Source organism: Parasteatoda tepidariorum, chromosome 7, assembly GCF_982258835.1.
Source record: "Parasteatoda tepidariorum strain Cologne lab strain chromosome 7, Ptep-v5.0, whole genome shotgun sequence".
Classification (NCBI taxonomy): Eukaryota; Metazoa; Arthropoda; class Arachnida; order Araneae; family Theridiidae; genus Parasteatoda; species Parasteatoda tepidariorum.
Window position 1 is genome coordinate 62,234,544 of NC_141761.1, and position 27,091 is coordinate 62,261,634.

At 28.6% G+C, this 27,091-nt stretch overlaps 1 protein-coding gene across 6 annotated transcripts in view; it reads left to right on the plus strand.

Moving 5' to 3' along the window:
* Positions 1 to 25,031, plus strand: part of LOC107451579 (E3 ubiquitin-protein ligase Rnf220) — a 100,759-nt gene extending 75,728 nt beyond the window's left edge. For 2 of the 6 annotated variants that reach the window (XM_043046895.3, XM_071183379.2), the window contains 12 exons: positions 1,902 to 1,941; positions 2,667 to 2,732; positions 4,981 to 5,023; positions 5,892 to 5,986; positions 6,365 to 6,476; positions 6,683 to 6,761; positions 8,002 to 8,082; positions 10,522 to 10,574; positions 11,483 to 11,546; positions 15,509 to 15,617; positions 21,838 to 21,912; positions 22,314 to 25,031. In XM_043046895.3, coding sequence (XP_042902829.2) covers positions 1,902 to 1,941; positions 2,667 to 2,732; positions 4,981 to 5,023; positions 5,892 to 5,986; positions 6,365 to 6,476; positions 6,683 to 6,761; positions 8,002 to 8,082; positions 10,522 to 10,574; positions 11,483 to 11,546; positions 15,509 to 15,617; positions 21,838 to 21,912; positions 22,314 to 22,385 — 889 coding nt within the window. In that variant the 3' untranslated portion in view covers positions 22,386 to 25,031. Of the gene's footprint in view, positions 1 to 1,901; positions 1,942 to 2,666; positions 2,733 to 4,980; positions 5,024 to 5,888; positions 5,987 to 6,364; positions 6,477 to 6,682; positions 6,762 to 8,001; positions 8,083 to 10,521; positions 10,575 to 11,482; positions 11,547 to 15,508; positions 15,618 to 21,837; positions 21,913 to 22,313 lie in introns of all 6 variants that reach the window. The other 4 variants (XM_016067726.4, XM_016067727.5, XM_043046896.3 and 1 more) reach the window with 3 other exon arrangements.
* The last annotated feature ends 2,060 nt before the right edge of the window (positions 25,032 to 27,091 follow it).

The following is a 27,091-nucleotide window of genomic DNA, read 5'->3' on the forward strand; positions in this document are numbered from 1 at the left end:
TCCAGTAAAGAATGATTTATGTTTCTTTTTATTGTATCTTCGTTGTTATCCGGGTACATTTGTACTAATAATTTAGTTCAGTAGAAAGCGTAGTCTTTATCTTTTTGTTATGTGGAATAAACTTAAGGATTTATTTTAATAACAACTAGAAGGCACCAGCCCCTGCTCGCTTCGCTCACTAGCCCCGTTATTGCTGTTCATTCCTCATTGTTCTTTTTTCTTAAGCGTCGTTTTCACACAAATTGTAATAACGGAGTATTTTGTTTATCACCACGTATAATTATTATTGGTTTATGTAAGAACACTTTGTTTCCTGTTAATTGTTAAAAAAAAATTTAAAAAATAGACGATATTCTAGATTTGAGAAATAATCATTTGTGCTTAACAAAAAGATTTCTTAAAAAATGCAGATTGTGAGATTCAACAAGACGAAATATATGAGAAGCTTATGATATAATTATACAAATATATGAAGTATACGCGAGCTTATATAAAGATTTTGTAAGAGAAAATCAAATTTTCTGTAACAATGAATAAAAAGTCAGTATTTAAAGCAAAAAAGCTGAAAAAGATCGTAAAAAAGCGCTTAAATTTTTTAAAACTTTCGAACAAATTGGAATTTTTAAAACAAAGTTCAGGTAAAGATCACAGCTAAGAAGTACTCTTTCAGGAAGTCAAATTTTAACTCCGTAGTTGTATTTCAGCAAGCTACGGATGGACCAAACATGACATTTTTCTTTTATCTATATTTCAAACAGTTAATAATTGTCAAGCTAAATTTTGAATCTTAATTTTTTATTTATTCTGTCGTATTTTTTTCTACATATAGTCGTAATTTCAAGTTTCTAAGTCTATAGATTTCGTACAGCAAAGCAAAATGTAACGTAAAACAAAGAAAAAGAATCACTTGAAACTGCACTAACTTTCGAACAAATTAGAATTTTGAAAAAAAAAATCTTTGTTAAGTTCATAAACTAATATGACCTTTTTAGCACGTCAAATTACAACTTCGAAGTTGCATTCTTACGGGCTGTAGAGTGGCCGTATGGCATTTTTTCAACAAGTTTATCAATTATTAATTCTCGAATTGTTTATTTGATAGTTAAAATTTTTTATTCTAACGTCACCTCTGTACCTTTTTCAGCACGCTTTAGTGATTTCAAGTTTCGAAGTCATATAGTTTTTGCGCTGCAAAGCAAAATGTAACGTTAAACAAAATGTAACACCCAAAACAGAGACGGCTGCCTTTACACTTTTTCAATACAGCGAGAAAATTGTTATATTGAAATATATAATTTTCCATAGTTTCAATACTGTAGTTGTTGTTTTATTTATTCTACACAAATATTGACTCAGAAATGCACGGATCTATTTAATAGTATTACATATACGTAGTATTACATATTGAATTCTCTTACGAATGTTGCTACCTCATAAAATGCGTATAAAATTAATAATAAAATTTTCTTTTAAAATCAACTTTCAAATAATCAACTAACGAAAGGTGAACTTAATTATTGTTTAAAAGAAAGAAACTTTATGCATTACATTTGATTTAAATGCAAAAGTCAAAAATTGAAAATAAAGAACGATTTAAGGAAAAAATACTCTAAAATTGGTTTCACAAAATAAAATATTGCTTCTCCAACTTTTAAAAATATATTTTTGAATAAAATAAATAAACTGTATGAAAGTATTTCTTAAAGAATAATTAATTGCAAACTTATTTTTAAGATCTCCTTTTCAAGGTGAAATATAATTTTAAAAGATTACATATTTTACTCTTATTTGAATAAACTATTGTCTAATTGTAAACGTTTCAGAAGCACTTTCTAATTTCCTTTCTTTGTGACCATTGGAAAATAAATATTAGTTACTAATTGTGTGTTTTTAATTTCCAGATGCATTAGCCAACAAGTAGAAGTGACATCTTTGCATTCGGTATGTATTATTTTAGCTTAAATTTAACAAAATTATTTATTTAAATAAGACTTTGACATGCTACATAAAAAAAGTTGATAGCCTTAGAAAAAAGAAATAGTTTTAAATATTTTCATTGCTTTAATATTACAAACTCTCCGAAATTTTTTTTCAATATTGAATCACAATATTGGTACCCTGAACTGTTATATCGGTGTATTGCTCAATAATAGTTCCATTATGAATTCTAGTGCGGTATATATATATATATATATATATATATATATATATATATATATATATATATATATATATATATATATATATATATATATATATATATATATATATATATATATATATATATATATATATATATATATATATATATATATATAGGAAATATTAAATCCTATTTTGTTAGTATGTAAATATAAATATTTTATTACATTACCAAAAGTATGATATTTTTTAATCATAGTATAAGACAAACTGAAATTAAACTTAAAATGCCTATAGATAATGAAATCATGAAATGTTCGCATGATAATTTCATAGTTGTGTCATTACTGCTCATTTTTTTTAAAAACAATTTTCTATACTTAATTTTAATTCTTCCACTGTAGTAGATATTTTCATGACTGTATATTTTTAATGAAACTGTTAAATATTAAAAGAAAATATCATTGCTGTCATTTAAGTTAAAAATAATTAATTGTGGTGTATTCCTTTCTTTTACTGGTTAGCCTTTTTCGTCCCCTATGTGTATGGTACGCAAGGATGACAAAGGAAAACCAGAATCCAGATGGGAGGTAAGAAAACAAACTACTTAAATGTAAAAGTTTATAGTAATGTAAAAGTTTATAGCAAATTTAAAAGTTTATAGTAATGATAATGAGAATACGTTTCTGTTTTACGCTTTGTATCGTTTATAGATTCGAATTACGAAGTTTGTGTTTCAAAAAATAAGTACATCATCGGGTATATTGGTATATCTATCAGAGAGAATTTAATTTGATTGTCAATGAAATTATAGGACCCAAAAATTTAGAATAAGTTAAATAATTCAGTGGATGATTCAATTTTTTGTCAAACTAGAAGTCTTGCTTCATTGTATTAAAATAGCTATTCTTTATACGTAATTAATGTATTCCTTTTAACTTATCAAATATTTCGACCTCTTTCATGCTTCATCGTATTTTAAATACCCATTATTTATTTATGATTAACGTAACAATTCTAATTTTTAAGATATTTCGACGTCTTTCATATGTTTTATCGTATTAAAATACCTATTTCTTATTTATAATCAACGTCATAAATTTAATTTTTCAAAAATTTTGCGTGTTTCATACTTCATCGTATTAAAATATTTATTCTTTATTTACAATTATCGTAACAAATTTGATTTTTTAAATATTTTGACGGATTTCATGCTGCTTTATTATATTAAAATGCCTATTCTTTATTAGCAATTAGCAGAATAATTTTAGTCTTTAAATATTTGTATGTCTTTCAACTAAATTTTTATGCTGATAAAAATAAAGTACACTGCACTTTAATGCAACAAATTCCTGAAAATGCATGGTAAAAAATACTATTACTCAGCAAAAAGCAGTACAATTACTCATTACTATTACTTGCTTTTTACGTAGAATTCAATGATTAACATAAAAATTTATCGTGGTATAATATTATATTATTATTCACGTAATCATCACCAAGATTTGTTAATTTGACATTAATCTACTACTACTTTTCTCGAATAATTTTCTACATAAGTTAAATGAAATTGTTGAAAGTACATTTTACAATGATGCTTACTTCAAAAGTTTTCAAAATTTTTTACCGTGTTTATAAAAGGAGCAAATATCAAGGAGATTCTGACAAGCTATTGGAAATTTAAATTTAGAGCAAAAACGGGATAAAATCTTTTATATACATATACACTCTCAGAAATAAAATATTTGTTTTAGGTTTTGAAACTCGTAAAAATAACCCACAAAATCTATTCATTTTTTCTTTCTTCACTACAGTTGAGCATTTCTTGTGATTTTCCTCAAACTCATCGTTGTCAGGGTTTGTTGTAATTTTATCAAATTGGTCTTTCTAACACAAAAATCCTTCTTCAATGCCACTGTCATCAGTTCAAGAGAAATTTCTGAAATTTTATGCTGAAATCGACGTTTGCAATTATTTATTAATTAACGACTAAATTATTTATTAATTAACGACTCCCTAAAAATGGTCAACTAGATTAATATTGAGCTGGAATTGACTAATTTCGCTATAGACGAATACTACTTTCGCATTAAATAAGCTTTCTAGCAACAAAATGGATTAGTTCAATATAATCTGGACTAAGAAAAAAATAATTTCAATCATTGTTTAAAGTAAATCACGAAATTCGATAAGCCTGGTAGTCTTGGAAGCAGAAATTTTATCAAACATCTTTTCTCACTTTTTTTTTATTATTTTGTATTAATTTTGGTCAAAATAAATGAAAAATATTATATTCAGCACTTTAATAATTTATGGTTATGAGATACAGCTTTTTTCGACATTAAAGGTAAAATCTTCCAAATTTGGTTTACTTCCAAAAAATAATTTTTAAAGTTAGCACTTGTTTTCGGTTATTTAGATTTAAGAAAAACAGTTATGCATCATTGAAATTTGGCAATTTACCAAGGTATCTGTAGGTATTGATATATTTTTTGAATAAGAATGAAAAAAAAAAAAACTTTTTTTCAAACTTCTTTTTTTGGATTTTATATTTTAGTGCAAATATAATTCCAATAATTTAACAGATTTTTTAGTAACTATTAGATTGTTTTTAGAATTAAAATTACCAAAATATATTTTTTCTTGTAATTAGGGCGTCAGATTAGAATATACATAATTTTAATCAATAATTTTTAGGAAGAATCAAAAATACATAAAAGGAACATCGGTGTCCTATCTTCGTCAAAGGGTTAAAAAAATATTTAATTTACATTTCAGATTATTTATTCAATGAATTAAATTGTATGTTTAATTAACACACATATATTTCAATTTCAGACATATCAACGAGTGAAAAGCAATAGAACAACAAGACTAACATGTAAGACATTAATATAATTTCTCATATTATACAATTACTATTCTATGATATAATCGTAAATCAGATTCTATGCTATAATCATAAATAAATTATTTCATTGTATTTTCTTCATTGCAATTTTCCTTGTATTTTTATTAAAAAATTTAAAAGTAAAAATTTTATAGTTTTAAAATTAAAGTAAGAAATTAGTATTTTCACTCATCGTCGTCGTGTAAGCAATTATATTTTTAATTAATTTATTTATTTTTTATTTATTATTTTTACCAAATTCTAATTTATTAAGTTCCATACATATACATTTTCTATCAAATGTGTAGTCTCTAATTTATGTCTAATTTTTTTGTCTAATTCGTGGTCTCTAAATTAATGTATACTTTTTGTCAAATATATAGTCTCTAATTAATGTCTAATTTTTTTTGTCCAACGCGTGGTCTTTAATTTTTGTCTAATTCTTGGTCTCTAATAAATGTTTCAGGCTAGTTAAAAATTATAAAATTAGTAGTTAGCTGTTGGATGCGAGAAAAATTAAAGATTAGCTTTGACATTTGATTTTTCTAAATTTCATGGTTTATTATTTTTCTTTTTTAAATTTTAATTGTACCTTTTTCATATATATATATATATATATATATATATATATATATATATATATATATATATATATATATATATATATATATATATATATATATATATATATATATATATATATATATATATATATATATATATATATATATATATATATATATATATATATATATATATATATATATATATATATATATATAAATTTTAAGCAATTTACTGATTAAAATTTCATTTGAAGTTACTTTTTATTCTAATTTTTGTCATTCCCTTCAAGCAGCGCGATGTATGATTAAACGAAAGAAATGGGATGATCCCAATTGTACAGAGCGATCACCAGAAGAAAATCTTCACATGATGCCTGGATTGAGAAAAGTATGTTGTTTTTCTCCCCTTTTGTACTTAAATAGTCTTCCTATTCTTAAAGTATAATAAAATTAACAATAGTAAAATTTTAATTCATCTTAATTTTTTTGTGGTATTTTCTTATACTTTAAGTTGTAATGAAACGTAATTATTGTAGCGAAATGTTTGAACAAAGATATGAATGGGAAAAGTATACAACATTCATACACGGAATGTTGAAAGTAAAATTATTCCTGTTCATGTTAAATATATTCTTTAAATTAAATAAAGTCATAGCAAAATCTTTTTTTAAAAAAACTTGAAAATATTTAATGGCTTTCTGATTGACTATGATATAAGAATTCATAAAATTTACACTACGATATGAATTTTTTTTTATTTGAACAGAGGGAATCTCCTGAGACGTCTATAGACAGCCGAACGGCAGCCGAACTTAATTGGGCTATGTCAGCCAGAATGCATGCCATTGCAGCTGTAGCTTTTCAAAGAAATCTTTCTGGTAAGTACGCTTTCTGTATGCATGTTGTCATTAAAAATGTTTGTCTTTGAATAGTAAAATGATCTAAAAGTAGTCTAGTAAAATATCAATCTAGTAAAAGGAGAATAAATCTTTAAAAAAAAAAGTAAATTATGTCGTGCTTTTATCCAGTTAATCGAACCATATGTGTAAAAATATGAGAATTAATTAGTTATATTTTTCTATAGATTTCGCAAGAAATCACGAAGATGAGAATCAAGAATTGAATGTAGATGAAGACGACAGTGCAGTGTATGGACAGCCACAGTATCCTTTTAACGTTTTAGCTGTATTCACTCAAGTATTCCTGTTCCAAGATAATGTATATTAGCAGGATAATGTAATATTGCCCGGAATTTAAGTAAAATGATGAGAGAAAATATGACAGCCATTACATTCGTTTATTACAGGAAAAGAAATTGAGACTCAAAATTTTGAAGCTTAATTAAAGTATTGAACTAATGGGCCACTGTTTTAAATCAGTGTTTCTCCACCCAAGGCAAAAAAAAAAAAAAAGTGACGTAAGAAAAATATTGGGTTAAAAGGAGATAAATCAGCTTAATATTATACTACTGAAACGTACAATATTATGTAGAATAATAAATAGATAAAAAAAAGGAATGTTTATTTACATAAGAATAAAGTAGCATGCGTTGTGGCTTTTAACTCTTCATAACCAGCGAACTACACAAGCTAGTTAATCTATGCTTACTTTAGTAATCCTAAGTCCCGCAGTGGACTGATCGTTAAGTCACGGTTCCCAGCAGATCACCGAAGTCAAGCATCACTGGCAGCAGTCAGTGTGCGGGTGGGTGACCACTTGGATTAGTCTGCGTAGGGACCGAAGGTGTGCGGTATTGGTCCTCGTTAAACTGTTCTACCATAGATTGCTCGACTTCGCGTGCAGGTCGTCGGGCTACCGAAGCGGTGGTGCTATCCTCTCTACAGAGGATCAAAATTATTGATAGCATGTTTTCGGATCATCCTCAGGGATATTTCCCAGACCGTCGCCAATAGCCCATTGTGCAGCTCCAGTGCGACGTAAATGAACTAAAACAACAACAACTTATAAATCCCAAAGATTGCAATTTAGTACATGAAAATTCATTTGTTGGACCAAAAATAAGTTTCCTTTAATTTTAATTTTTTTTTTTTAATTTTGCGTGCCAAACATTAGTTTACTTGCAATACGATATCTAAAAATGGCTAATTAACTATTTTATTTTTAGGTGCGTAAAGTGAACTAAGTTTATGGGATATAAAACTTTTTCAAAGATACATTAATGTTTATTAATAAGCCAATCAACAAAATAATAAAATCTTAACCAAGTAAAGCACTGTTTGCAATGTTCGCTAATCATTCAAAACTACTAAGTATTCAATAGTAGAAAAATTCTGCTTATCTCACTATCGCTAAGACTTTCCATATTCGACTTTATCTCATGATGTTCTTAATTGTGGTGTAAGAAATGTAAGTAGCCTTGTTTCTCCTTAATTTTAATTTTAGTTACACTGAAGCTGATGTCATTACATGTTCTAGCGAAGATAACGTTGACAGCAAAGAACAAATCAGGAGGATACAATCAAAGTGAGAATTTTTTTGAATTTTTACCACTTCCAAAGAAAAATTAACACTAAAAAAAAAAGGAGTTATACTGCACTGAGAAAAAAGTATGGTCAAAACTACCAGAATATGAAGGAATTTACAGTGTTTTCGGCTCTATGGAACACTAAAAAGCTCGGTAATTTTACTAAAGTGCTTTGGTATTTATTTTTGTAAAATGAACAATAAAATATGGTTTTATAATACATGATAAATATTTTTGAATGTGGCAGAATTTGTTAAATTTATCACGATACCTTAGAGCATGACATAAAAATCTTTTATTGGCTTAAATTTACATATGAATTTCGTATTTTTTTTTCAAAATGTGTGGTAATAAGAACTATAATTTTGAAAAAGAACGTTTTCGGTGAACTGTGACATATAAACGGAAAAATTATGAAATGAATGGGTTAAATGTCGTATATTTTGTTTTTATTAACCAGAATTGTGTTTTTCTTTTTTACCAAAAGTGTCATTACCTCACAATTCGGTAATTTTACCAGAATTTTTTTCACAGTGTGTAAGCCCTTTCTTTTTTCTCGAACACAGTTCTCTCATGATTGATCTGATGTAAAAGTACAGTATAGGTCGTCATGTAAAAATATAAGCATGAAATGTAGAAATATAAATAATACAAGCAAAGCTCATTTATTCACACTTAATATCGAAAATACTGAAATTAGATTTCGAATTGTAAACTGTACGTTTTTTATGAAATAATTACCCAAAAGTCGGAATCCATATTTTTTCTGAAAAAGATCGAAATTGAAAATGAAACAACTATTTTAAAAATATACCAATCATGAAATGCGTTGCCATTTTTTTCCTTGTAACTATAAAAAAAATATTTATGGATGGAATATTTAATAAAGCCCTTTTTGGTTACTAATTTTACATCAGTATTTGGTGAATTGTTTTCAATTCGATTAACTGATAGGTAGAATTAATCGATAAAGTTAACGGAAAAAAGAGCAACAAAAGAAAGAACCAGTAGAAAAAGTCCGGAAAAAAGAACAATAAAAATAGACACCACGATAAGAATTTAACAACCAATTCAGTTCGGGCTGCTGAACTATAATTTAATTAAATATTTATACGAATGAATTGCATAATTTTTAAAAAAAAATAATATGAAAGGATTAATTTAAATTTAACTGAAAGGATTTTTCTCACATATTATTTAACAAATTGATTAAGACTCTAAAGCAGTTCTAATATTATTTTAAATTTCAATAGTTACACTTATTGAATTGTGACGCAATAACATGCAAATTATACTTCTTAAACTGTTTATTCTTTTTAAATTGTATTCAATTGAAATGTTTCCATTTTGGTTAATATTTTTAACTTATCAAAAGATTAATTACCTGAGAGACTGTTAATTAATATATTATTTATAACAACACTATTATACGTTAGGAAATGTATTTATTGGAGAAAAAAAAGTTCCTCTTTGCTGACTTCAAAGTCAACTTTGTATCATAATTATGATTTATTTTTTTTTCAAAATACTAATAATTATGATACAAATCTATTATGAATGAATTATTATTCAATTCGGGTTAAGCAGTACGAATTGAATCGGATGTTAAATTATTATAATAATAATTAATAAGATGGTTTCTTTCCGATGCTCTTTTTTTCAGTATATTTTTTTCTGGTACTTTTTTTTAAAATTTCATTTGGTGCTTTTTTTCCTCGCAATTCGAATGTTAGGTTCAATGGCAAAGGAGATGAAATGTTCCGTCCGCAAACTTTCTTGCTTACTCTATCTAACAAAACCATAAACCATATGTTTTTATTGACAAAGTCTGACTCAAAAAAGAAAATAACGTTTGTCAAATTTGTTGGCTTATTTTGACGTACTTCTCTGAAAACTATAAATTAAAAATTACTTATTTTTTTCATAGCAATGATTTAAGAAATACAGAAAAGGCTAAATTCTTATTTATTTTTAAAAAAAATTAATATATTAAAAATGAATATCTTTTACTAATAATTGATAAATATCCATCAAAGTAAAGCATTCTCGCAACAGTCCGTGTAGGGTCAGGAGAGTAATATAGGTAAAGTCGATACAATTTTCTGCGAGGACATGACTGTCAGAACGTGGTTAGCATTGAGCGTTGTACCGACTTTACTTCCACAACAAGCTGATTCTCATTTACTTGAAGGTGGGTAGTCTTCAAGCCACCTCTGAGATCAAAACTCAGTTCTTCACAATGGCAGCTCACTCCTTTTACGACTGCGCCATCGCATCTCAACGATATCGATAATGTCGATCATCATGTATCGATAAAAAGCAGAAATGTATAACCCGCTTTTTTTCAGTTTCGTTTATTCCTGATTTTAAATATTTTATTTAAATATATGCTCTCAATAAGGCTTTTTTTTTTTTTAATGAAGCAATTTTATTTTCAGTGATTCTAATTACCAAAGGCATTCAGATTCAACCCAATGGACAGTTAACGGAGGTAAGCAATTCAAATTCGTTCTTTTTTATTTTTGAGGTGAATAATTACAAATTTAAACATTTGCCTCAAACATGAAGCTTTGCCTCGGTGGATTATCCGAGAGTCAAAAATGTATATACAGGATGCTCTGTAATGATCGCCTTCAATATATATAATTTGGAAATTCCTCTCAAAAACTAAGTCCAAAAAGTATACTCATTCGAACTTGTATTTAAGTGAAGAATTATCATTAATTCGTAAGTAGGAAACAGAGACAAGCTGAAGGGCGATTGTTTGAAACATCTCCATATTTCATCAGGCTATCAAACTGGTTTATGATTTTTTCGTCTCATCCAGTAATGGATTTCCGTCTTACCCAGTAGGGATTTTGCTTTTTTTTCTCACTTATGTATTAGTTTACTTCCCTTTATGCGTAGTATCTTTTTTACTTCGTTTTTGACAAGGGTTCTAAAAAAAAAGTAATATAAAGGGAGATGTTCACAGAACACCTTGAACAATTTTTTTCTATATTGTTTTCTTCTCTATATATGAGTAATTAGACATTTTTATGAGTGTTGCTCTCTTAACTCAATGCTGATATCACAGCTGACGCTTCTAAATAAAGATCACATAACTTTTTTAATGATTAAAGACAAAGTATTTATACAACATAAATTCGATACCAATCGCTTTTAAGATAAAAAGTAAATCTGAATTTCGGCATGCGTTAAATAAGAATTTATTTTCAAAAATAACTATTAAACTTAGTTCACCTTATTTTGTATGAATCACTTAGTCCTTCTTTAATATAAGGACCCAGCGAAAATTACAAAATACGATAATTTTTTTATTAAAGTATTATTTGAATTTTATGTGTACGTACGAAAAGTGTGAATCACAATAAATGTTGTATATTATTTATTTTTTAGGAAATAATAATAATGGTGAAGGTCAAGAGGTGACAAGTACTTGTGTTACAAATAATGATGCTGGGTAAATACCACTTTTCATTTATAATATTTCGTTTGTACACATTCATGCTAAAACTCTAAATGCTAGATTTCTTTATTTCTTTAAGTATTTAAAATTCATTTATCTTTATTTTAAAGCTATTTTTGTTAGTTGGAGCTGGTATATTAAAATCATTTTATTGTTTTTTTTTTTTTTTTTGCTTATTGTTTTATTAAGTAGGACGGAATTGTTATAATATCATAAAAATATAAAAAGTATGCGATATTAAATATTAGGTACTGCATCCTTGTTACTTAATTTGAAATGTGCGTCGTGTATAAAACGCAAAAACAAGTTTAATTCAAAATTATAAATTTAATTCAAATTAATATATAATTGAATTATTTGGTTTATTTTCAGGTCCTTCCCTAATTTTCAGTAAACGCATTAGCACATGGAATTTACTTTTTTAGATAAAACAGTATCTACGTTTTAAAGAAATGAGTAAATAGGTATTTTTAAATCAGTGCTCGCACGATCCGTAAAAATTTATAAAAAGGTTTTAATATTACGATAAAATTTCGTTATAAATATATAAATATATATATACATATATTTCTAAATATTAAGCATTACGGTAAAGGAGAAACTAATATTTTTTTAAAATTTTATTTAATGGTTTTCAAAATGTGTTTGCTTACTATTCTTGAAAGTTTCTCCTTTTTCATTTTTATATATTAATTTTCATGGACCTCCTAAAAGCTCCGTTTATACAGAGCTTTCATAATTCAAATGCCTTATAATTCATTGTAGATCAATGCGTAAAGGAAAAAACGTATAACTGAAAATTAAGCAAATTAATTAAAATTCGTCGTAAAATTACTAGTTTCAATTACGTTTTGCACTAGCCATTTGACACTTAGTATTATTGATGTAGAAAACAAAAGAAATAGTGACAATTAAAATTTAAGACAAAGCACTTGTATAAAAATGAAATATAAAAAGGTGAATACCTTTAATTCAAGTTATGATGTCACTATTTACTATTTACTATCTTCAGCATATAAATGAATACAGAAAATAAACATTAAAAAAGGAGGGATCCCTTTCTTGAGTTTAAAAAAGAAGTATAAGTGAAAAAAACGTTTAAATGAAAAGTACGTATAAATGAAAAATATGTATAAACGAAAAATACGTATAAACGAAAACTATAAAGAAAAGAAACTTAAATACTGTGCTTTTCTGTGCAACGAATTTTAATCTATGATAATTACATTCCCCCCCCCTAAATAGTCATTAGATATTATGTATCTAATGATTATTTAGGAAAAAAAACAATGAATTAACTAAAGTGAAGTAAGAAACCATCTAAATATCTTGCTCATATTAACTGTAAATATCTTAATCTTTTTTCCCGTTTATGTCTAATTCAAAAAAAAGAAAAGAAAATTAACGAACTAAAATCGTGTTCAAAAGCAGCTAAATCTAAAGCGAATATTACAGAAAAGTAGTCGTATTTTATGCCTATTTCGAAAACAGAAAATGAAACTAGCATATGAAACACGTAAAAGAGCAGTGCAAAATTTAGCAAAGTGATTGCTCTATCTACACCTGGATGTTATTGGTTGGTATAATTTTATTTTGCAAAGCTAAAATACCAAGAACTATTGTTAAATCTACTCTTATAACTACTTCTCCACAACCCTTTGAAAATTGCTGCTTTACTTTCATTTTTTACTTTACTGGACAAAGAGAAGGGTTGTGGGGTCCACCAATTATCCAGGACAACCCACACGCGAAATGACACCAGGTTTTGTTAAAACTGAAAAATGAAGAACTCACAATACATAACTCTCTAGGAGGACTGTATTCTTGTCAATAGGAATCTGGAATCCCATAAAGAACAGTGCCACAATCTCTTGATCTGGAATCCCAATTAACAACACTGCCATAAACAGGAATGAACAAATGTAGTGTGGGGTGACTGTTGATACAGGTGGACAGAATACAGAGAGATATTTTTGTCACCCCTTTGGGGACTTCCAAAAAAAAAGAATGGATGTCAGGCACTATAGACTGATCGGTGTAGAGGGTATCGCAAACTATAGACCGATAGTATACTTGTCATTCAATAGACGTCAAGCCCCAATGAACCTTCAGCATTCTCCTATATCTGTCCCACCGCAGAAGTCAGCTGGGACGCCATTTTAAACATTCTTTCTTTATTTATTTCCCCTAATAAATAATTGATAACTATATGCCCTAATATTAACCATATAGGGGCATGTGAGGTACTAAGTTCACGAAATTGAGAAATTAAATTTTAAAGTGGGATAAATGGAAAATGAAGAGTTTCTTTACTATTTTTCTTGGTTCAGTTTGGTGGTTTTAAAACCTAAAATCTACAGAAATACTGCTTACCTCATTTTTCTTTCAAATAAAAAAAAAAATCGATTACTATATAAGTAATCGTAAGATTCGTAAGAAATTATTTCGTCTTAAGAGAAAGCAAAGTATATTAACCATATAGAGGCATGTGAGGTACTAAGTTTAACGAAATTGAGAAATTAAATTTTGAAGTGGGATAAATGGAAAGTGAAGAGTTCTTTTTTACTATTTTTCCTAATTCAGTTTGGTGGTTTTAAAACCTAAAATTTACAGAAATACTGCTTACCTGATTTTTCTTTCAAAGAAAAAGAAATCGATTACTACGTAAGTAATCGTTAGATTCGTAAGAAATTACAATTTCATTTCCTCTTGAAGGAAAGCAAAGTACTTCATGTCTCTAAAAAAGTAATTTTCATCATTTTACCACAAAACGGGGTTAGATGACCAGGGCTGAGAGAGGGATGATGAACAAATAACAATACAAATCATAATGTTGGATAGAGGTTTATTTTCAAAATGGCGGAGAAATGTTTTAATTTAGGTGCATAGTGAAAAAGTTCACTTAAAATTCAATGACAGGCTACCCATATTGAAACAAAAACTTAAAAAATAAGAAGAGAATAGAAATTTTTTCTCTCTCTTAACATCTTAAAAGAATAAAAAGAATAATAAGATTGCAAGAAAATATGAAAAAACATCATTCGAAATATTGCTTTTTTAACGGAAGTCGGTAGAAAGGTCCCGTTAAATATTTTTTCTATTTTAAATATTATTTTTCCGAACTATTTTATACATACTCTTCCAAAACAGAATATACATAAACATAAAATCTTAAACATAGAAATGATTAGAATGTAAAGAATATTAGCAAATATGGGAATTATGGTTTCCCTATAAATATATGATTCTTTAAATATTCTTCCTTTTATTAAATTATAATTTTTAATTTTAGAGAAATATAGCTTTTTTATTGACGTGCAATTAGAAAAATACATTCCTGTTTTAGTTAAGTTACATACATTTATGAAATGGGATAGTATTTTCCTTCCTCAGAGAATGGAGGGATTTCAAATACTTTAACTTTTAAAAAACTTTATAACTTTAAATTTAGTGTTGAGGACACATTCTGGTGAAAATTAATTATCTTCGCGGACACTTTAAGTTTAGTGAAAGGCAAGGGTAGTGAAGTATATTAATTAGAAACAAAAAATATGCAGAGTTAATTGAAAACATAAAATTTGATTATCCACCTTTTTCTTTTTAAGCATGTTTAACATGCCACAGACAAGCGTTATGCTCCTTAATTAAAATGTAGAGAGTACACTGTGCTAATGAAACTTTAATTAAAGCTAAAGAAAGTTTAAAGGAAATAATAATAATAAAAACAAACGTACTGTTATCATATCGGTAGGGAAGGGTGGAAAATATTGGGTTTAACGCTTTAGTTGTAAGAAAGTGCTACGTTTATTAGCATTATAATAATCTATCATATTATAATAATTTATTATACTAAAATAAACAAATTGTAACTAATGACGTTATTGGTATTTTATGCGAACAAATTTTCCATTGAAAATACTCGCTCAGCAAGATTGTTTTTTCTTCTTCTATTACAGCAGTGAATGTGTTTCTCCGTCTGAAAAAGCTTCTAAGCCCAGCAAGGACACAAATAGTGATAATCCTAAAGAGCAAATGGAGGATGGAATTAAATGCTTAATCTGTATGGTAAGTACGTTTTCGAAGCTTCTTTCGCTTTACTTTTAAATATCTGAAATTTTTTATTGAAACGATTTACTGATATTTTTTCAACAAATATAGGGGGATTCCACAGTGGGGAGAAAATTAAGAAATTATATACTAACTAGTGGGCTGTGCCCCCTGCTCGCTGAAGCTTGCCAACCCCGGAAAATCGCTACGCAATCTTATATGGTTTGCTTCGCAAACCAAGCTCGCTTCGCTCGCTACTAACTAAAGGTCTGGTTTCTTAGGACAAGCGCCTTATCTGGGCGTCAGCGGGACGTCAACGTCACGCTGACGCCAACAATATACTGGTTTGTTAGCTCAAGGCCTGGTTTCTTAGAACTAACGCCTTATCTGGGCGTCAGCGGAAAGTTGACGTAGATCTGACGCCAAAAAAATACTTTTTTGTTAGCTCAGCGTGAGCAGTCGGTCCAACGCAGACATTATCTCTCATTGCGCATGCGTTAATAACGTAAACAAATATTTATTTTGAATTTGTATTGATTTTGTTATTGTCGACCAGTGTTTTAGAGAACAAATAATGACTTTGTTCAAGAAAAAACACATTATAGCTGAGCTAAATGAAGAGTGCTATGTTTAATGAAGAAGCTATGTTTAATGTCAAAATCAAAATCTTGGCTGATTTCAATGTGCTGTTGGATGTTGTCCGCCATTGCTTCTGTGGTTAACGTCACGCTGTAATCCAACTGCAGTTGAGTTGGACGGCAATTGAAGTTCAAGATAAGCGTTCGATGACGTATACTATCCAACTCACAAATGGACCAATCAGAGGTTAGCGCTGATTTCCAGCGGACGGCGTCCTGTCCTAAGAAACCAGGCCTTTAGATACATTGCAAATTCACAAAATTCTAAGAATTCAAAACAATCATTTAAATGATTGTTCCATATAACAACTTTTTTTTTAAAAAAAATTACATCTTTTTAGTAAATACTAAGTCATTAAAATGAATTTGAATTCAAATAAATGACATGTAATTCGTTAAACCTATTAGAAATGTGCTATAGTATAAAATCTTAAGATAAAATTTCTAAAACTGATATCTCTTTAAAAAAGGTTAAAATTTTGGCTATAATTAAATCTATTAAAAATTGAAATAAGTGAATTGCAATGGAAAAACCTGCATAAACAAAACATTGAATTTCGGAAGAAATCACATTTGGTGAGAATGCTCTCTCTTGTCAAAAAATACAAAATAAACTGACCTCAAATAAAACTCAATGGACTTCGAATCAAATAATTAAGGAAACTACTATCACGTTTAATACAAAAGGAAGATTTATTAACTAAAAAATAAAATTACAGCATCGCAGTTCCAAGAAAGAAATATCACACTCACTCAAAAAAAAACAAAAAAAAAACAATTTACATTCTAAATAGTCACCATAGCAACCACAAAACTCTTCTCGTTACCATCCATAAACTAATATATAATAAATAAATAAAAACACAAAATACGATGCGCATAAGCACATAATATTTTACACTCTGGTTATTTCAGTTTCCGTTGTTAAAAGCGCTATATGTTGAGTCACCTCACCATGTGACATTCTTAGCCGCAATGATTGGTCGATTTTCAAGCGTTGCCATTCGAGGAGTTGTAATGAGACTTTCTTTTATCGCCGTGTAAGAGAAATATATATATAGATGATTTTATTAGCATGAATAAAATTGTTTTTTAACTAACATTTGACTCTAAGATACATTTGACACAAAGATATTGCAGGCATAAATGCTTAGTTACGAAATGCTTTCTTAAATATATTAAATAATTTCACGCATTGCGTGCTGGACTTAATGGTAGAATCCGACTCCATCATTTACGTGAGTTGGTTCTGCCGGCAAAAGGCCTTCTGTAAAATGTAAGGATATGTGGAAAGTGCATTGCTTGTATCGGTTATTGTATTTAAGTGTCAAGGAAGGTGTTTCAGTAAGGACACCTTGAAACAATTTTTGTCATAGAACTTCGGATCGAAGATGAAAAGGGTGACAACCACGGGGAATCTTCTGTAGGTAAATCAAGTCCAAGAAAACATTTGAAAATAAAAAACATTTAGAAAGTATACAAAAATAGTATATTTTTTTTATCAGAAATTTTGGTAAATATGTTTTAATATTTATATCAAAGTGATTTTTATACAAAAACACAAAATTTGAAGCAAATAAGTAGTTGAACAATGCTTCTGTCAAACCTTTGCTACAGTGTTTCGGGGGGAATATATTTTTCTAAGTTCACTGGAGTGGTTTTACTTCAAATTTTAAATTTCGGCATAAAAAATTCGTTGATAACGATATATTTAAAATTATTCATTACTGTCTTTGTACTGTATAATTTACCATTTTCCTTTCTTGATTCTACTTCCCTATAGCAAATGCGCTTTGCCATTGCGTTTTAAGACAAAATTAATTCATTAATTAATAAAACAAGATAAAGTGTTTATTTTTTACTGTTTTTATTACTTCTCAAAATTTATACCCAATCATCTACCAGTTCATCTACCCAATCGTTTCGTGTTTTGTTGATTTTTAAAATTTATTGCACCTTTTAATTCTATTGCCTTATAATTATTGATAAAAAAAAATCACCATATTTTAATTAACATAATTTTGTATATAAACTGCTTTAACTCACTTATTTACGTTTTTGTTCAAGTCACTGTTATTCCGCTTTGAAATCATCTGTTATTTTTGAGGAAACTGGTTATGTTCGTCTAGTAGTACCACTGAAAAAGCTTTTCTAACAAAGGACACCAAATATGTTAAAAAAGAAACATATATTTGGCTAACATTGAAGAAAATAAATTTAAGCATGATCTCGCTTTCACATAACTCAAACGACATTTTACTATTATTTAACTTCAATTTTTTGTTTGTCTTCCTTAAGAAGAGCCAGTAATGTTCGTCAAGCGAAATTAAAGTGGTATATAATATGCAATTGTAATAAAATTAATATAATTAATTATACACAATAATCAAGTATAGATAAATTATTATTCGTCATTAATATTAATGTTAACATTTTCAGTTAAATATTTTTGATGTGATCAGCGTAAGGAAATGTTAATTGTTCATCTACCCAATTTGGAACAAACAGTCGAGACGGTGTATTATGAAGTTGCAAATATTCCTCGAAATACTTTTCTGGTTCTCTTAGCTTCCTCTGGTACGGCCATCTTTGTTCAAATCTTTCCTCAGCCGATGCAATTAGTGGATGGTACCACAACTCAACACCAGATATAACTTCATTATCCAAAGCGGAATTAATTTTGTCACGCCATAAAGTAGCCGATGATTTCTTCACGTTGGCGCAATTACTGTGTCGCCCAGAACTTTTTCTACTTAAATAATTGGCGACATTTTTAGTCAGCATTTGCGGATAGTATGGACCTATTGGACAGCCAATCCGAAATCTTGCACCTTGAAATTCTGATGTTGTAGAGGGATTTCTTCTAATAAACAATGGTGCGGGTTCATCAACACCATGAATCCATCCATTGCAAATACAACGACTGGGTTTTTCGCCATCAGGCAAGGAATTTGGTAAAGGTGCGCCATCCGCACCTACTTCAGTTCTTTGATCTGCTTCTAGAATGTTAGTTGGCTGCCAATTTCTTCGCAAGTTTCTTAAGAATAATTGTTTGTAATCGGTAAATAAATACGGTAGCCATATTGTCTTTCGATAATCTTCATCAAAACGCTTAAGGCCAAATTTTATTTTATAATCATCTATTTCCTTCAGAAATTGGTAGTAACTTTTGAACATATTCTAAATTTTGATTTAAATAAAATAATTGGCATTCAGACGTTAATTTTGCTTTGTTTTAATATAAAATAGATTCGTTGCCATGAAATTTATTTTTGTGTAAAGTTAATATTTTATTAACTAGAGAAATCTTTTAATAAATATATTTTTTGCAAGAGTCTTATAATTATAATATTCTATAAATTAAGTTTAATTATAATAATATTTTAATTTATAATCTATTAATAATATTAAGTTTTGTCTTCTTTGAAGTTCTTTTTTCTTTTGTTTATAACTGGAAACTTAATATGCCGCATATATATTCTCGTTCATGTCAAATAGAAAAAGGCTAACAAAAGTATTACGCATATATACGCATTACGGTGAAAATTTGTTAAAATTTTACGTAAAATAAGTTAATTTTTATTACATTGGTACAATTTTTTTTTTACTCTGTTGGTTTTTAAGAGAATTGAGCCCTTTTTAATATAGTTCAGTCAATTAGCAAAATAAGTTCCTTAGCTGCACATCGGTAAAGCTACACTTTCTAAAAAGCAAAGATCTTCTTTTAATTATAAGGTAAAATAATGGACAAAGTTAATCAAAAATTAGCTAAGGAGAAACACTTTTCTAAACAAAGAAAATTTTGTAGAAACATGTTCGCAGCTTTATATCAAAGTAACGAAAATCTTGTAGAAGCATGTTCACAGCATGTTTTCTAAAAAAGGAAAAACATGTAGAATCATGTTCGCAGCGTGTTTTTTGAAAGAAAGAAAACGCCTAGCGATGAGTTATGTAATAAAGGTCTGAACTGGTGATTTCTGAATCTTGGAAGAATCTTCAAAATTTTCCGAGAATCCGAAATCACCGAAAATAAAATTTGTATTTACCAATATATTTTTTTTTTCTAAACTTTTGCAAATGTACTTTAACAATATGTAAAAAAAAATTATAATAATAAGTAGTGTCATATTATTTTCTTTCAAAACCTCATGTATAATCAAATAGAGAAATTTATTTTAATATTAATGACATATGATACGATTTAATATGATCAAAAAATTCATTTTTGGGGTAAAATGCGCATTCCACACTGTATGATGCTGCAAGAAAAATGCTATTTTGATCCATAGAACAGCGTGTGTTCTCGTTTTTCTGTCAAATAAGAACTACTGTTTATTCTGAAGGGGAGGTCTGAACTTAATTATAGGTTATCTCAATTTCAACTTTGCTTGGAGCGTTGTAGAGAGTGATATAAATTGCTGCTTATGTATTTACTACTCACACCCTTCTGGCATTTCTGCCTCCCAATCAGCTCCCGTGGTGCACAAAGGAGCAATTTCATTTGTAGAATGCGCACAAGGATAGACGCACCTGGCTAGGGACAAAACTGATTTGACACGCTTCATATTTTTAGATTAATCGAAACTTTAGGGGAGAAAACGTCTTTTACCCCTACAAACTATTTAAATGACATCATTTATCATCATTTGACATAATTTTAGTAGAGAATATTCTAGATAGGACTTCTAACGCTGGAATAACCTTTAGTGGCAAATTTCTATACCAGAAATATTACAAACTATATTGCAAAAAACTATATTACAAACAACTATGTTAGTAATTTAAAGTTTAAAGCAAGGGGAAAATTGGCAAACCAAAAGTAAAAAACTAGTATAAAGTTTTAAATTCCGTAATTTTTTATTTTCGCGTTATATAATTGTGAACAAATTGTGGCAGGTTCGGCTGCTGTTATATCAAAAGAAAGTAATCCTGTCACAGCTTGAGAAAAGTAAATTTGTTAATTTTGGTAAAAATGAGTGGAAAATATTAGATTTTGCAAATATTAGATTAAAATTCAAACTACTTTTTTTTGGACTTTATATTTCAATACTTGACTTTTATATGTAACCTTCTGCATCAAAGGATTAACCACTTTACTTTCCACTAAAAATCCGCTTCATTCGTCATTGATAATGTATCATAATGACGTCATTTTCATTCACATTTCAAAAAGGTGCGAGAATCGAGTAAGAAGAATTTAACATCTGGAAGCTTAATTGTATTTTTGCAATTGGATACGATATTTTTTACCTAATTTTTACCCAAGAAAGATAATATAAAGTGTTCTGTAAGATTTCTATCATAGAATTTTTAAGTTCTCCTAAAAAATGAAGTAAAAAGGTTTGCACATTAAGGGCTCGCGAAGCTCTTACCTCTGACTAGTCCTTTTTGAGGTCAATGTGTGAGTAATCTTAATTAAAGTAATCTAAGACCAGTTTATTAAGACTAACTAGTTTATTAAACTGAAATGAAATGCGGTTCTTATTATAAAATGAATGTTGCTGAACTAATTGGAGTTGAATCAGTGAATTGTGCATTTTCTTATTAGCATTCAAAATCTTTATGTATTAGAATTTAACATGTTTTTCTTCTTTACTTAGGAAACTTTCATCAAACCAGTTGTGTCAATATGTTGCTGGCATGTTCACTGCGAAGAGTGTTGGTTGAAAACTCTGGTAAGTAAGATATATATCACTAACTTAAAATTATGTTAGAAGCACGTGAGGATAAAATATTTAGACATTTCGCTAACTTCAGGGAAATTAAATTACTTTAAAAGTGCATGATGAACAGATATTTAAATATTGCACTAGCTTTGAGATATTGAAATAATTTAAGAGACCTCGGAATTATCAGATATTTCACTATAGCTTGAAGGCACTTAAGTTATTTTTTCTCTTCACAAAGATAATTGTTGGTTTAAAATTGAGTTAGTTTCTCTTTTATGCCCATTTTAGTTATTTTTAATGTAAAATTAATGATAATCAAAGCTTGTTATTTTGTCGAAATTATTATCTATTAATTTATATTTGTATATTGTTGAACATCAATTAAAAATTATATTATTTTATTTTAGGGAACTAAAAAGTTGTGTCCTCAGTGCAATATGATAACTGCAGCCAAAGATTTGAGGCGTATTTATCTATGACTGTCCTAATTTCCTTATTACAAGCTTATTGTTAACTAGTCAGATATACCTTTATATTACCCGCAATCTACAATTTTCTAGACAGCTGAAGAGGGAGGACGTCAACTCTAATAATATATCCTTGTTGTGTTGGAATGGAAAAATTTAAATTTTCTGAAAAATATCTGCTACACACAATTAAAATCCTTTCCTGAACAGCTGAAGACAAAACACATCAATCCTATTGATATATCCTTCTTGTGTTCGACAAAATAAATTTGATTCTTTCAAATTAACGAGATTTTCTCGACAGTTGAAGACCAAAGGCACCCACAAAGATATATTCTTCTTGTTTTCAAAAAAATTATTCGATTTTTTCATATAAAAACCATTTTATGGACATCTGCAGACAAAAGACATCAAATTTAAAGATACATAGATACATCCTTGTTGTGTGAAAAAATAATCTTCGATTCTTCTAAAGTAACTCCATTTTCTAGACAGTTGAAGACCAAATGACATCCACAATAGATCTATATTCTAAGGCAAACTAACGCTGTTTTCTAGACATTTGTCGGTCAAGAACATTCTCCCTAAATATATACCCTTATTGTATAAAAAAAGGTACCAATGTTTGAAATGTATATCCTTGTTACGTCAAAAACGAAAATCCAATTCTCATAACTTCAATTCTTAGAACGTTGCATGAAACCGAGAACGTTGATTTCAAAGTTATGTTCCCACCATGAAAATTAAAGTAATTTTGATTTTTTTTAAAAATGTGTGCAATGAAAATTCGTGTTGGAATTTTAATTTCAAATTTATTTCGGGATGTTATAATTATTCAAGGTATTGTTTAATACTACTGCATAGAAAGTGAGCATAATAATTCTTAATCCAATAATACTATTTAGTACTGCACCATTACACTTAATATAAATAATGTGGTCATTTAAAATATTTATTTATCTACTTAACAACAATATTAAGTGTTAGTAAAGTTTACCTAAGGTGTGATTATCAATTAACTATAATTATTGTAATTTTTTAAATTAATGTTGAGTTGAAGATTCAAATTTTGACTAGAAGATTCGGTTCGATGTTGTTTTTTTAAGTTTTGAATGTTTTTTTAATTACATTTTTTGGAAATCTCAACATTTTCGATTCATTTTTGAAATAATTTTTAAAACATAACGCATAAGTGGTATCCATATGTAGCGACTTTGTTGTTATTTTACCTATTTTTATTTATTAATCTAAATTACAACAAATATTTATTACTTCGCTTTTGTTTTTGTGATGTTTGAAATTTTGCATTGCTTAAATATACTTTGTTATGAAATTTTATCCCTTCATACATAATCCATCTTAATTCTAAAAACATATAAATCTATTAATTTATATATATTCCCACATTTTTTTCTTGGGAAAAATACGTTTCGTAATATATTTCCAATTCTTATACGTAATAACATTTTACAAATATCAAATATGAACTTTTGAAAGAAAATTACAATTTTTTTTATTCATTACGCTAATTGATAAACTTTATTCAATAAATTTTGAGACGGATTTTTCTAATCAAATTAACTGATACCGGTATTAATGAATACAAAAAAATTGGTACTTACCGTACCATGTAATCTTCAAGTCAAACAGAACTTTTTATGTTTGTAAATCTTATCAGTGCTGAATTCAAATATGAAATATGTTACTTATTTTAATACACTTTGAATATTTCTTATATTGTTTCTGAAAGAGAAGCAATTAATTGAGTTGATTAAAAAAAGATAGCTAAAGCATTAAGTTCTAGTGTGGAATAGTATAGTGGGCCTTCTGTTGCAAATTTGTTGTAATCGAAATAAGGGGTTAAACTAATAAACGTTGTTTTGAAGTTCAACTATGGTATTGTATAATCAAGTTAAAGAAGTACATTAAAACAAGGTTCAGTTTTGCTGAAAATTTGGATGATTTTAGGGATCAAACCACACCAAAAATTATAACAGTATGTTCAGAAAGATAACAAAATTTGAACAGCATTTTGAAAGTTTCATATATGACTTGAATCAGTGTACTTCTAAACAGAAGACTCACACTTTTCTTTCGTGCCTTGAAGATTTTGTATTTGGTATCATCTCTGTTTTTTAGTTGCAAATGATTCTTTTCCCAAAAATTTAGAAATTATATAAATGTCATCAAAATAAATAGCATATTTTTAAATTCAGCTTCTCGAAATTGACAAAATTGTTTTTTTTATGTATCCAAATGTTAAATTTGGTCCCATTTTTTGCAGAAGAGTGAAAACTGTATGTTTCGAATCAAAATTACGACTATTGCATCTAATAAAGAAAGTGAGGTACAAAAATCTAAAAGAGCAGCTGTGGATTATGGGGAGCTAATCTTTTTCGAATGATTAAATTGCAATTTGGATGTAATAAAAATTTAAGTGTTGTTATTGTTGTCTTGTTGGAAATTTTCAATTTGCAAAAAGTTTTACGATGAATTGTTTTTAGCTTGTATTATTGTATAGCTGGGAATAGTTTTAGACCTCTTGTACAAATTTTCCCCTCCCCAGTTTTTTACTTTGTTAGAGTTTGCCACTGCTTGCTTTGTACCAAATTATTTCTGTTGTCTAAATTATAAATAAAAACTTAATGTCAATACCAATCTTGATGTTCTTTATTCATAATACTATTAAGAAACTTGCTTTCTTTACACTCTTTTTCTTCTTCTTTATACTTAAAAAAGCAGCACATTTCAAAGGTAAGTAAAAAATAATATTTTAAGTCATTTTACTGCGTGTGTCACAATATTTCTCAAAGTACAGAGCATTCTAATTTCGGACTAAAGTGAAAAACATTAATAATGCACAAATCATGTACAGAAATTGACATACTATAGTTTCTGTTCTCTAAACATCAAATGACATAAGAAAAGGCATCAAAATAAAGAGAAGTTAAGTAAGCACGTGCAAAGTATATCACTTTGAAATCAGGACAGAGGAACAAGTTTAAAAAATATAATAGAAAGAAGGGTGAAAGTGTGTTGTTGTTGTAGATAATTCACGTCGCACTAGAGCTGCACAATAGGCTATTGGCGACGGTCTGGGAAACATCCCTGAGGATGATCCGAAGACAAGCCATCACAATTTTGATCCTCTGCAGAGGGGATGGCACCCCCGCTTCGGTAGCCCAACAACCTGCAAGCGAAGTCGAGCACTTTACGGTAGAACAGTTTAACGAGGACCCATGCCGCACACCCTCGGTCCCTACTCAGACTGATCCAAGTGGTTTCCCGCCTGTACATTGTCCGCAGCCAGTGATGCTTGACTTCGGTGATCATCTGGGAACCGTGTCTTAACGATCAGTCCCCTGCGGGACGGGTGAAAGTGTGAGGAGGTTTGACTAAATTTAAAAAATTCAAAACTTTCTGATATTATGATGATAGCCGACGATTTAAAAAATAATTGAAGAAAAAGGAAGGAAGATAGAAAAATACAGTTCACCACTCTCTGTTTAGAATAAAAGTTCATTTTATTTAAGTGTTAATCGCAGTATTCAAGTTTGTAATAACCTTACTGTAATAATGTTTTCAAAATAGCCATAATTCGCCATAACAACGCAACGCAGTTTCAAGACAAAATTGGCAGAAGCTCAGGCAAATATTTCCTTTGACTGAAATATTTTGCAATTTTTCAGCCATCTGTTAAGAAATTTAGTAACTAATTTTCAAACTTGGAAAGAATAAGGTTTTCTAAGCAGAGCACAACAAACCGTTTTCTCTCTCCTTCCATTTTCATTAAATTGAATTTTCAAATCATTTGTTATTTCTTACCTGATAGAACCTCCTTTAAGCTTCAAACGGCTATCTAATTAGTTTTGTTAGTTCGAGAAAAATTCGTTAAATTTTAATAAAAAATATTTTAATTCATTGCTTTAACGTCCCGTAGTGGACAGATCATGAAGACACGGTTTCGAGTAGAACACTGAAGCCAAGAATCCCTAGCTGTGGTCAGAGAACTGGTGATCAGCCTGCGCAGGCACCGAGAGTGCGCAGTATAGATCCTTGTTAAACTATTCTACCGTTAAGTGCTCGACTTTGCGCTCAGTTAGTCATGCTATCAAAGTAAGGACATCATAGAACATTGAAATTAGGTTGGCATGTCTTCGAATTATCCTCAGGGATGGTTCTGACACTTTCGCCAATAACCCATTGCGCAGCTCCAGTGCAACGTAAATAAAATACTACTATTACTACTACCTTGCTTAAATATTAATTAAGATCATGAATGTGAGTACATTTTTTTATTTCATTATTGCGAAGATTCTAGGTAATTATATTAGGGGGACCGGAAAGTAATGTCGTTTCGGCGCATTAAATATTTGTCTGTCTAAAAAACCAATTATTTTTTTTATTTTTTGATCCATCTCGATTCATTTTCTATCCGGCATTGAAAGCTGGTTGCTAACGAGGGTGAATATATTATTGATTGAAAATAAAATCTTGATAACAAATATCAAATGTACCAAAACGACATTGCTTTCCGGTCCCCCTAATAAATTGTCGTAATTGTGGAACTCCCTGTATATTTGTAAGTTTTAAATTCGATGCACAAACATTTATTTTCTGATAACGGCAGTTTTGTTCTACAAACAGTTTCTTCAACTTCGACAACTTAAATTCTGATTTAAATTTCTTGTTTACTGTTATTATTATAATTTTTTTAA